The sequence below is a fragment of the Eucalyptus grandis genome, chromosome 11, assembly GCF_016545825.1.
Source record: "Eucalyptus grandis isolate ANBG69807.140 chromosome 11, ASM1654582v1, whole genome shotgun sequence".
NCBI classification, from domain to species: domain Eukaryota; kingdom Viridiplantae; phylum Streptophyta; class Magnoliopsida; order Myrtales; family Myrtaceae; genus Eucalyptus; species Eucalyptus grandis.
In genome coordinates, this window is record NC_052622.1 from 46521375 (window position 1) to 46534267 (window position 12893).

Consider the following 12893-nt stretch of genomic DNA (forward strand, 5'->3'; position numbering starts at 1 on the left):
TAATTCTCAATTTTGGGTGTAGAATGGCCCAGCCATTCGAACAAATACATATATAGATACATATATATTGACTTTTATATTTTTAAAATCAAAACCCTAATTCTCTCTTCTCATCTCGCTCAATTGCCTCCTTATACACAATCATGGTCTCATGTCCCTCTCTCACTCTCGCTCTTGGTCGCCTTCAACCTCTCGCCTTATCGCTCACTCTCAACCCTACGGAAGTATACATGGATAACGGTACCTCTCTACACTTCCACAAATTAAAACTTTCATGTGGAATTTATGTCAGAATGCCTTATCTGCCACGGAGAATCTATGAAGGAGAAAGATGTTGCCTATCCTACTATGCCAGTTCTGCCACTAGCTCTTGGAAATTACAGAGCACATCTTCCTACTCTATAACAAGACACTTTCTGGTTTCCGATTATGAAATCACTTGTCTTGACAAGTGCTTTCTGGATCAAGCTCAACAACACACGAACTCACTTTGCTTGGAAGAAATCAATAGGATCTCGTGGAATTTATGAAAAGCACATAATTCCTTCATTTTCCAAAATCCAAAACCAGATCGGAACGCAATTATTGAAAGTGCTTGCGCTCTGGACAAGAACTTTAAACACCGGAATTCTATTTCTTCTAAACTAGCGAAGGGACAAGGAAACCTGCCAGTACAGCGAACTCCTCCGTTTCGAGGGAATCTGAAATTTGACGTTGACAGCGCCGTACTTACATGAGAGCAGGAGGGAGCAGTCGCTGGGATTTCTCTTGACTCCTCTGGCTGTGTGGTTGCTGGGTTCGCTGATCGGGTGTGGGCCTCCTCTGCAGTTGCGGTCGAGTCCCTAACGGTGAGAACTGCACTTCTATATTTGGAAGAAAGATGTGATCTATGGAGTAAGAATGGGATGCACGTGACTTTGCAAACCGATAGCTTATCGGGTCGTGAGGGTCGTGAGTTTATTGAGGGCTCTCTCCCTAGCCCATGGGAGCTACAGGTCACGATTGAAGATTGCAAGCAAAGCCTAGCCTGGTCCAAGTCGATTAAAGCAAGCCACCGTCCGAGAGAGATTAATCAGGTTGCGAATTGGATTGCAAAAATCCAATGTCAAAAAGCACTTCTATCTAATTGGTTATCCAAACCACTTCTTTCTTTTATGGGAACTTTAGACTCTCATATGTTTTGTCTCATTTGTGATGTTAGTTGAATGAAATGGCCTTTTTCTCAAAAAAAAGAAAAGGCATAGTGATTTTTCATTAACAAAATCAAACGGGCTGAAAATCTCCCAAACATGTGAACATTATATTTGTTATTTTTTGTGGAATAGATCACAAGTTTCATGAAGGGGTAGATGCGGAAATGAAGAGTTCCATGATTTCTTGGATTCTTGAAAGGTAGGGGTGTCAGAATCGAACCAAACTAATCAAACCGAACCGAATTTTCGTGCATTTTCGATTTGGTTTGGATTTCAGTTCGGATTATGAAAAAAAAAGTCTTTTCACACAATTTCTCTTCTTTTTCACTAAATCTCTTTTTACTATTATAGAAAAAGAAAACTGAAAGAAAAAATGAAGTAATTCTTTGGTTCAGGTTATATTCAGTTCAAGGGTACAATTTGGTTCAAAGTTGATGCACATCCAAATGGTTCAGTTTGGATGTCTTAGAAACCAAGCAAAACCGAATCATCAATACCCCTACTTGGAAGAGAAATTGATGATTAACTTCATTCGAATGTTTCATTTTTTTTTTTGTTGGTCATATAGGAATGATCATTTTCTTTGTACACCAAGGTTGCATTTGACAATTAGGATAAAATTTAGGATAAGACAAAATTTATCCAATTCTACGTTTGGTATCTACTCAAGATAGAATAAAGTTGAATACAAATGGGATATAAACTAGATAAAATTATTCCATGAGAGATGTGGAATAAATGTGAATATGATTTCTAATATTCATAATATGAAAGTTTTTTCTCAAATAAAAAAATTCCTTAAATTAACAAATTAAAATTATATTTCAATATAAATAATATTTGAATTCTAATATAAGAAATTCAAAATAACAAAAAATAAAAATTTAGTTTTTTAATTTAATCTCATTTTTATTTATATATTCAAATCTAATTCTATCTCACAATATAAATTCTATCTCATAATATAAATTCAATATAAAAAAGATATTTATTACATATTTTAGGTGTTTTAGTATTTTAGGTATATTAGCACACTTTTCTATTTAAAGAGAATGATGGAAGGGGAAGAAATAAATAAAAAAGAAATTAATTAAAAAAGAGAGGAAAAAAATGAAAATAGAGTAGACAAGAGTGTCGCAATAGGTTTTTACTATATCCATTTGTAAAATTTGTGATTCATGTAGGTGTTTATACCAACTAATATATATAATATGATATGAATATATCCGGCTTTATTATTGTAATTACCAAACGGTGAATATGATATAATAAAATCCCATTGATTTCATATCTTATCATATCCAGTTCTATTCCGATTATAAATCCGGACAATCAAACATAGGCCAAGTGGTAATGATTTATCTATCATTGCATCCCATAATCTCATAGGCTGGAACTGCCTTAGCGATTTTTCAGAAATTAAGGCCAAGAGAGGTTAAAAGATACTTAGAAGAACCAACTTGCATCACAAACATGACATTACTAACTGGAAAATGTGCAAGCCCGTGATACTAAATTATAGGGCAATTTCCAGTGCAAGCATAGGAGATCAAGCGGTTCAGCGAGGAATGGGTGCGCGGCTATTGGCGGCTGCAAGTCTACCGCCAAATGGGAGCAACTCTTTGCTCGTGTCGTCCCTGTGTACAATCACCTCGATGAAGCACAAGCAATCTTTCTTGGGCCCATTCGCAGTCTTAATCGCCTCGGCAAGTTCCTCCTCGCAACAAACCTGCAAGACGAGAGCAATGAGGTTCTTCGTTTTATCAATGATCTCCTGACGGGCCGATGTGGTAACGGAAATGGAGTCGAGTGGTGTAATAACAAGCTCATCACCTTCGTTGTCCAGCACTTGCCCTCCCCGTTGTGGATAGCGTCCACCAAGCCGGTGTAATTCCAGTTCTTGATTAGGTTGTAAGGTCCGTCGTGAATCTCAGCCTCAGTGGTGTATCCGCCGTTGTTTATTAGGAAGATGATGCTGTTCTGTCTGCATCGCAGCATCGTCGAGACATCCTGAGCAGTCATCTATTCCACATAAAAATAACAAACATCAGCGTATTGAATAATGATATTGACGGTTGTACAAATAGTCCCTGACCCGATTAGCCTATTAACAACACGATTGCCGAGGACCGATGGAAAAACAAAAGGAGTATTGATTCATTAGTAGATGATGACATATGAAGAATGTCTTACAAAACTTGAATTGGATAAAGCTTTCAATCAATAACTTCCGACGAGATGATATCTCAAGCCTTGGCTGCACATGAACAATCACCACAACGATTAAGAAAGTGGTATTATTATACCTGGAAGCTCCCATCGCCAATGCAAGCAATCACCCGCTTGTTAGGCGCACCCGCCGCATATCCAAGAGTCGCTCCGACGGACCAACCAATTGATCCATACTGCATTTGTTGCTCGTAACTGCAAAGTGCGGACGCAATAAAAGCCATTGCCCTAGTATATAACACATTAAAGGCTTAAAGTTTCATAGCGAAAGAATGCTTGCTTTGCTTACCCACAGCCTGTGGGCAATTTAAGTTTCTGGCAATTGAACCAAATATCTCCTGCCTCAGCGATCACGGTAGTCTTGCTCGACAGCATGTTCTGAATATGTTGGAACAGAACATTGACCCTCAGTGGCTCCTTAGGGTCACGCTTGACAGGACGTCCGTCAGGAACGTATATTCTGTGGTAGTTCTCATAAGCCGTTGTATTGCGGTTAAGTCGCTTGGCAAGTGCCTTTAGGAAATCATTCATCTGGACAAACCCAAACTTGGGGCCGTTCCCGATCACGACCCGATCGGGCTGCACTATGATCGCCTTCTCCTTCTTGATAAGGAGGGAGTAACCAACGGAGCTAAGGTCATTGAAGATGGGCCCTGCGAACAAGTACGCATCGGCAGACTCCACGATCTCTGCGCAGAATGCGGTGCTCACTGTACCCCAGTACGTCCCGATGAAGTGGGCGTGGTGCTCGGTGGAGACAAGACCTTTGGCAGAGGCCATCACTGCGTGGGCATAACCTGACACATCGGCCAATTCGACAAAGGTATCGCATGCCTTTGCGATGCGGAGATTGGGCCCGGCAACCATGACGGGCTTCACTGCCTTGTTCAGGAACTCGGCAGCTGCCTCCACCGCAGCCTCCAAAACCATTTGATCGCTCAACCTGGGAGAGAGCGAAAAGGTGATGGGCTTGCGGCTGAAAGTAGGGTGAGGGATCGAAGTTAAGTTACAGCTGATGCTGATGTACACAGGCTTGCTCTCTTTCAGTGCCGTAAAGATTGCAGTGTCGATTTGCTCTTGTGCATCTTCAAGGTTATTCACCACCGCCTATAGATTCAAAGAAAAAGAACTTAACATTTTATTCATGTTGAGAAGAACGTATTCAATCCTGTGCACAATGCAATCTGCACTGACCCTTCAAAACGATAATGGACCCACTAAAATCTGAAATTAAGTGCAGTGATTTGTAAGAAAAAAAGAGCATGGGCAATGCGAGTGGGCGAGTGCTTGATTCCAACGAATGAACCTGATGGCAAGTGACAGTCTGAAAACACCGCAGTTCTTGGGTGAAATCGGGCAAGCCGATGCTGTGATGGAGGAGCCGGTTGCTGCCGTAGTCGTTGGAGTTAGGCCCGCCGACGATGCAGATGAGCGGCAGGTTCTCGCTGTATGCGCCTGCTATCGCATTTATGACGCTGAGCCCGCCCACGGTGAACGTCACCACACAGGCGCCCACACCTCGGGACCGGGCATAGCCGTCGGCAGCGTACCCGGCGTTCAGCTCATTGCAACAGCCAATGAGGTTGAGGCCCGGCTCAGCGAGGAGGTGATCAAGGAGTGATAGGTTGAAGTCCCCTGGGACAGAGAACACGTCACCCACGCCAATCTCAACAAGCCGACGAGCCAGATGGCTGCCGAGGGTGGCCTCCGAGGGGCCAAGGGCCACGATGGAGCAGGAGGGCTGGACGATGGAGGCGACGCCATTGTGGGGCCTGGCCACCTTGGACGAGAGCGCGCTCGTCTCCAGCGAGCCAACATGGGCGTCCAGGTTTATTGCACTATGAATCTTCGCTGACTTCGCGATCAGGTGGTTGGTTTTCCGGTGGGGTCGGCTTGAGTCCGTGATCCAGAGGGAACAAGGCGCGCTTAACGACGACGTTGCCATCTCAGTAGCAACTATTGCTACCAGTAGAAAGATCGTCGCGCAAGTTCGAAAAAGGGAATGCCTGCTTCCCTTAAAAATGAACAAGATCTCCTGTTAACTATACTCGTGGGTGGGGAGGTAATCTAAACTCGAGCCCACCTATACATAAACGATTAGCATAGTGCCCTGAGAAATTTTCACGTGTGTCGATAGAGTGCTGCACCCAATGGATCTACAGACCTTGGATCTAAGTAGGCCTTACATGGACAAGGTTCCTCTACCCTACTTGATTTCCGAATCAGTAAAAATCAGCCATCGTAAATTAGTAGTACAATCTACCGTTCTAATTAATACGTACAATGTATGTATGTGGTTTGGATGGAATGGACACCAAACAAGCACACCGATAGGGTAAAGGATCTCATCCCCTCACGCGCTGTCTAATGGTTCATAGCAATAAAAGCATTAGGTGCACTTAATCGAGGAACTTGAAGTGGCCTTCAACTTCACTTTAAGTTTACCTAATTGTCCTAACAGTTATTTTAGGGTAATCAAGTTCCCTAGTGGGTTTAATTTGTGGCTAAAATCAAGATCCCAACAAATCACCTATGAGTTTTAGGTTTCTAAGCCAATATTGTACTCCTCAGTTAGTTGATTCTAGGCTAGTTCTAGTTTTTTCTTTTCTTTTTTCAGGGAAATGACCTCAAGTTAATTTTGTCTCAATGAAGAATCAAAAGCGGCCACTTTGTTTTAAACAAGGGCTGAGTTTGCCAGCCAGTCAAATCTTCATTGACTATCAACCACTTGATTTTCCGCACCCAAAATAGAGGTTGTTGCGCGCGTGGAATATGGACAAGTGAATTGGATAAAATAGTCGGAATGAAGGAAAAGAAATCAGACACCGGATTTACGTGATTTGGTCCGAATATCGGAACCTACGTCCACGAGGAGAGCAGCATGAAATTCCACTATAGAAACAAACAATACATCGGAGATTACAATAACTCGAGTACTCAAATACACTAAGTATTTCCCAGCCCCAAATTACACTAAAATAACTCACACAGTGTTTAGCCCCTCACAATTCCTAGTGAAACCTCACTCAAGGAATTAAACAAATCCTACTCACAAGAATTTAACTGGCTAAAACACTCGGGTATAATTATAACAAGAAAATTCCTCACATAAGAGAACTCTCTGCACTCTTCTTCAAAGCTCTCTCTCGGCCACCGAAACTTGGTGCGCACTTCTCTGTTGGACATCTCTCTCTCTTTTATAATATAAAAGAGTCTCCATTATTTATTGCAACGTGAGGAAGTCTTCTTCAGAGAAAGAAAGGACAAAGCAAGCCCACCATAATCCATGGGCGTCCATGCATATGCATGCATCAAAGGATAGGAGAAAATGGGCGTATGAAGTTTTCTTTCTTCTTTCTTTGACCCATGCAATGAATGCCATCATTTCACTTTTCTTCATGCACGCCAACTCCCCAAGCTTTCTCGAAGAAGTCCAACTCAAGCACTATTCTCCCTTGCACTTTAGCCGAATAACAAAAGACACGGCTTCTATTTGCATTAAATACAACCAGCAATTCTGGACTTTCCCTCTCGCGGCTACACGCTCCCTTTTGGCCTCATTCTTCACGCTTACGGCTCATAGATACGCATGCAATCTTACAATGTCGGTTGATCAATTCACATGCGCTGCTTTTACTCACACATGGTCGAGTTCACGTATTCTCATTAGTCTGGTTTCATTACGGGCTCAAACTCGAGACATATTCACAACAATCTCCATCTTGGCTCGACGTTTAAGTCAAGTCATAATCGCTTCAGTGGACACCTCGCTACTACTCTCCCATATCCCCAACGGGCTCAACCGCCACAGAGTACTTCCAAGTTCAAGCCGCACTTGAACTTTCCCATAACTGTGGACCTCATCAAGACACCAACTCCACCTACATGATTAGCTACTCCACAAGGATTTTCTGACATAACCTTCTGTATCACAGATAAAGCAAAATCATCATTGCTTCCATATCTGACAGAAGGTCGAACACGCACCTTGTCAAATTTAGTAGCTACAGTAACCGTCACCTCTATCGGCTCCACCTCGCTACAAGTATCATCCGTGTCGATTATTCCGCGAGTACCCGCTACCTCAAGAGTTTTTGGTTGCAACTCCACCTTGAGCTGAACACCATCCAAATCTGTATTAACACTGTCACAAACACTCATAGCCAGAAGCACCAGAGACTCGTAAGGGTAACTTCTTTGCTATCAACAAGTGAATTTATATCCGGGCACAACAACTAATCGCCCCACTCACCTTATGCATAGCCATGAAATATGCACCTTATCCTCCCATCGAGCTTACCATCACTCACTCGAAAATAACACGGGTAACGAAACATTTTAAAAATAGAATAATCAGCAACGTTACTTGACCACACTTCTTTAGGAGTCCGCCATTCAATAGCAGTTGATGGGTATCTATTCACTAGGTAGCTTACTGCACTAAGCATATTAGCTAGGATTCTCCTAGCAATACCAGCATTAGAGATCATTTTAAGGGCCGTTTCTAATAATGTTTTGTTCATCAATTCTGCAAATTGTTGTGATTTACTGGCACTAGTGCAATGTTTCACTATGCCCTCTTTCATGCAAAATTTATTTAACAACTCCGAGTAGAACTCCATGCTATTGTTAGTCCGCACATGCTTGAATGACTTACTAGTCTCCATCTCGATCAAAACTCTTGACTGCGTGATCCTGACACCAGCATCAAACTTATGCATCGGTACAAACACCTAGGTCTTCCTCGAGCAGTCAATAGACTCTCGAACATATCCATCCAACGTCTTTGGGGCGAAACTTGTCACTGTCTCACCTTGAAGTTTATACAGGCTTCAGTGTTTGATTCCTTTCATTATCACCATGGCACCTTGAACAACCTTCAGAACTCCACATTCTGAAGAATACCTGCAACTAGTTGAATCTAGGGCACCCAAGGAAATTAAGTTTTTTTTTTTTTTCAATTTTGGAACGTGTCTTACTCTAGTCAATGTCCTCACAATACCATCATACATTCTGATTTTGACATCATTAACACCCACAACATCGCACTCAGCGTTGTTTCCTAATTGGACTTTACGACTACCCGTGCACTGATAAGTAATAAACTAGTTCCTATTTGGTGTAATGTGAAATGAACAACCAGAATCCATTATCCACCCGTCAAATGATGAATCCTCAATGATAGACAAGACACAATCGACACCATCAAAATCATTCTCAGTTACAGCTGCAACATTATCTGTAGACTCAACTCTAATTCCCTTGCCCTTTTTCATTTTTCAACTTAAAATAGTCTCTTTTACAATGCCCACTATTGCCACAATTCCAACAGACAATTCTACCAGTCCTAGACTGACTACGTTCCTGCTAACACGCGTGCTAGTTCTTCCTCTACTTTCACCTACTAAAGTAGTAGACAAGTGTTCACCAGATTCTTTCCTACGAATGTCTTCACTCAGAATCATATTGCGAACCTCATCAAACGCAAACTTCTTGACCCAGAGGAATTACTAACAGCAGTAATGGTAGTATTTCAACTATTAGGCAATGAGGATAATAAAATCAACGCACGTACCTCATCTTCAAAGTTAATCTCAACCGAATTCAATAGGTTAACGATCTCATTGAATTCGTTGATATGTTTAGCTACTGACGTACCTTCGCCCATCTTTAAGTGAAACAGACGTCGCATCAAATAGACCTTATTAATCGCAGAGGGTTTCTCGTACATATTTGACAGGGCTTTCATCAGTCCCGCAGTGGTTTTCTCCTTCACGATGTTAAATGTGACGTTACAAGCCAACGTCAGCCAAATAACACCCATCGCTTGTCTATCTAGCAATTTCCACTCGGCATCCTTCATCGAGTTTGGTTTCTTCCCAAATAAGGGTAAGTGCAAATTTTTCTAGTACAGACAATCTTCAATCTGCATCTTCCATGTCGCGACCAAATTTTCGGGTGCACCATAGGATTTGGCTAATGGATTGCTAAGCCTAGATTTAGCTCAAACTCTCCCAAGCCCATACAAATTCGCGACTTAGGTTCAAGTTTTTAACATGCAATTAATTTTTCAATTAGGAGTCGCCACTAATCTATTTTTGGTGGGTCGATTAGAAACCCAAGCAAAGTAATGGGAGATTTACTTTACTCCTACGAACCAGAGATTTATGAGTTTGGAGACTTGGTTACACTAGATTTCTCTAACGCCCTTCCGGTACCTTTCTCTTTTATTTCGAAAAATGTTTGGTAGGCAGCTTGAATTGATTTTAAATCTATTTCCCTAACATATGAGGCAATCATGCGGATGCGCAAACCATCAATTTAACATCTAAGAAAAGCAATGAATAAATTGCAAGACTTACCTCATAGCAACGAAAACATCTGCAATATTAGATTATAATTCATATCAACAACCCTAAATATAATTTCTAATTAACATGCAATTTCTTTTTGTTTTTACTTAATTAATGAAATCATGCTTTATGCAATGCAATATAATTAAATGACCTAATTCTAATGACATGCAATTTCTAATTAAATAGGCCTAGCAACAATTACCAAATCTAATTCTATATGACATGCAATGACATTTTTTATTTTATTTTATTTAAAAAAGAATGCAATCTATCCTAGGAATTGAAACTAATTTATCCTATGTCATTTTTTGCATTTTTAATGTGAAATTCGAAATTAGAAAAATATGAAAATTATCTGGCTAAATTAAGATTTTATCCAACTTATATTAATGATTAGGTCAGACTAAACCCTAATTTAAACTGGGATATTATTTTAACCTAGCAATCTCTAACCTAAGATGCAATCTATCTAAAAAGATTAATTTAAACGCCTTAATTCTACATGACATATGCATGATGATTTTTTTTTTTATTTTTAAAATTTTTTTTTATTAATTTCGAAATTAAAAAATTGCCACATGCAACTTAAATAAAAGAAAAAACTAATATCCTAAACGAATGCAGTTTTTTGGATTTTTCATTTTTTCAAAAATTCGAAATAAATAAATTTCCTATTCTAAACATGCAGGATAACCCTAAAATGATGAATATTCTAAAACAAACCTAATCTAACTTAGATTTTTTTCTTTTACGGGAACAAACAAATAAAGGCATCGGCAACAAATCAAATAAGATATCATCTATGTTCATTTAATTTTGGAAAATAAATTGATGAATCGTATCTTGCGCATGAGATCGGATTGACCAACTTTTTAAATAAAATCACGAATCGTATCTCGAGCATGAGATCGGATTTGTGGTTTTTCCGTACGATTGCAGGTGGTATTCTGAGCATGAAATCGGACCGTCAATCATATGTACGTTGCGAAATTAGGAAGATTTCCCAATTTAAAAGGCTAATCAATATTTTGTGGATATAATGGTATCATTCATTATATATATATATATATATATATATATATATATATATATCTATATTTTGGTGACCCAGGAAACTCCGTACAACCGGTAGCCGGCAAGTAAACCCTAGGAGCAACATGGGGAAACCACCACCCCATGCCACCGGGTAAGTCACCAAGTAGCTCCAACCAGCCCCCTTTCGAAGCAAGGGCTTCGAACCTCTCCCCTCAAAGGCCTACCCAGTGGAGCTACCATGGTCGATGGTGGTATCATTCAAATATTCATACAAGATAATCCCATAAATTAGGCAATAAGGATATATGAAGATCGAATTAAAAGAGATTCTTACCTAATATTTGGTGTCACGTGGACCACGTTGTTGAGTTCAGTCCAACAACGGATGGCGGGATGACTCACGGGTAGCAGTTCAGGATGACATGCTGCTCAAAGATGGTGTCTCACTTAGTAAGTGATAGCAAATTTCGAATGGTGGCTGATCCGGCTTGGTAAAGACAACGAGGATGACCAGCACAGCAGGGGGGCAGACACAAGAAGACTAGAACGACAAAAGGGAGAGTTGTTGCAAAATAGAAACACAATAAGATTGCCAACTCGATGAGGCAGCGATCCCTTCGCAGAGGGGTAGCATCAAGCAACGTTCATCAGTGGAGGATCAGCGCCAGCGGGCTAAGGAGCAATGGCGCCAATTCGTAGCAACAACGTGGTTGGGCGCAACAACTCGGACTCGGTTGACTTCTTAGGTGGCACGTATGCAGGGAGCAGCTTGGCTATCGTCGACACCTCACCAGGGCAGTAGCACAATGTGGTGGTGATGGAAACAGAAGCACGACCCCAAGTCTGGCTGTGGAAGGGGCGGATGCGTGGAAGGAGCGTCTTAGCCAAGAGCTGGTCGAGATTCCTCGTGTCTGCTCCACTCTCTCTCTCTCTCGTATGTCTCTCTGAAATTCGGAATCCCCCCCCCTCTCTCTCAATTTATTGCTCTATTTATAATATGGCAGCTCCAAGTTGGTTGAATACGTGCTGAATATTCTCTTTTGATTTCATTTCTTCAAATTGAATATCAGCTTGTCAGTTTATCGAATTCTTCCCTTTCTTGCCGTGAATAGAGCCATGGGTATATCCAACAATATTTCTTTCTTTGTCCTTGAGTTGATGCAGAGAATTCGTTTCCCTTTTGCTCAAGCTTATGGATGCGTGCGATTTCTTTGACGGTGCACTCTTTCTTGTTTTAAAACAAGAAATAATTTAGCATAAATATCACACTTTTCTGCACCTAGTTGACCGAGATTCTTTATTCCTCCTTCAAATCTACCAATATATTGATTCTTTCAACATTCTCGCCCGTATCCCTTTTCTTTCCTATTCTCTACCAGCTTTCGTTTCCTCAAAGACGTCTCCACCACATCTTTCCTTCCCTTAGTTACTGAAAGTCACGTGCCCACACAAAATTAAAAGAATTTTTGCATGGGTCAAAACTTTCGCTTAACAGAATTAAAATTCTGGCATTAAAAGGGTGCGGTCATCATAACCTTTCAATGAGCTTGACCCCATTTTGCCGTCCAGTGGACTGGAGATGTTTCGAAGCCACGGCTAACTATGAGATTGCGCTCCCATCGTCATCGTACAAGGTCATCCGCATCTCCATCTTTGACAACTTCTTGAGCACATCGGATTGATCGTTCTCCACTTGACCCTACACTTGATGGCCGCATAGTGGAACGGTGTCCAGCCACCTTTGTTCTCGATCATGCAAAGATCATGGCCTACTATTAGAAGTTCCCTCGTGGCTTTCAAATCCCTCGTGGTAGACACAATGTGTAACAGTGTAAGGCCATCGCAATTCAACCCCCTCGTAAAATTGGGCTTTCCTATTTTTCCTATTACAGGAGTACAAGGAAAGATGGCTACACAAATATAAGATTCGGCACTCATGCAGTGAAACATGAAATAGACTTGATGGCGTGAATACATTCCAAACCAAAAAAGGGATGAAAAGCCAATGATAATAGTGAGCTGACTGATGATAACACCATCCGATGATTATGAACCTCCTAAAGTAGCTTGGAATTAGTCA

General features: G+C 41.0%; 1 protein-coding gene across 1 annotated transcript; it reads right to left on the minus strand.

Moving 5' to 3' along the window:
• Window positions 1-2532: 2532 nt before the first annotated feature.
• On the minus strand, window positions 2533-5432 carry LOC104427843 (pyruvate decarboxylase 1). The gene is made up of 5 exons (XM_010040865.3): window positions 4729-5432; window positions 3712-4529; window positions 3500-3617; window positions 3027-3215; window positions 2533-2922 (listed from the first exon to the last, which is right to left on the minus strand). The coding sequence occupies exons 1-5, from the start codon at window positions 5365-5367 to the stop codon at window positions 2752-2754; spliced, it is 1935 nt and encodes a 644-aa protein (XP_010039167.2). The 5' UTR covers window positions 5368-5432; the 3' UTR covers window positions 2533-2751.
• Between the last annotated feature and the right edge of the window lie 7461 nt (window positions 5433-12893).

Coding starts and splice junctions, on each gene's coding strand:
- LOC104427843 (XM_010040865.3), bottom strand. CDS start 5,367: ATGGCAACGTCGTCGTTAAGCGCGCCTTGTTCCCTCTGGATCACGGAC. Junction 3,618..3,711: donor AAATTGCCCACAGGCTGTGG/GTAAGCAAAGCA, acceptor CGCACTTTGCAG/TTACGAGCAACAAATGCAGT. Junction 2,923..3,026: donor GCAAGTGCTGGACAACGAAG/GTGATGAGCTTG, acceptor CTCGTCTTGCAG/GTTTGTTGCGAGGAGGAACT.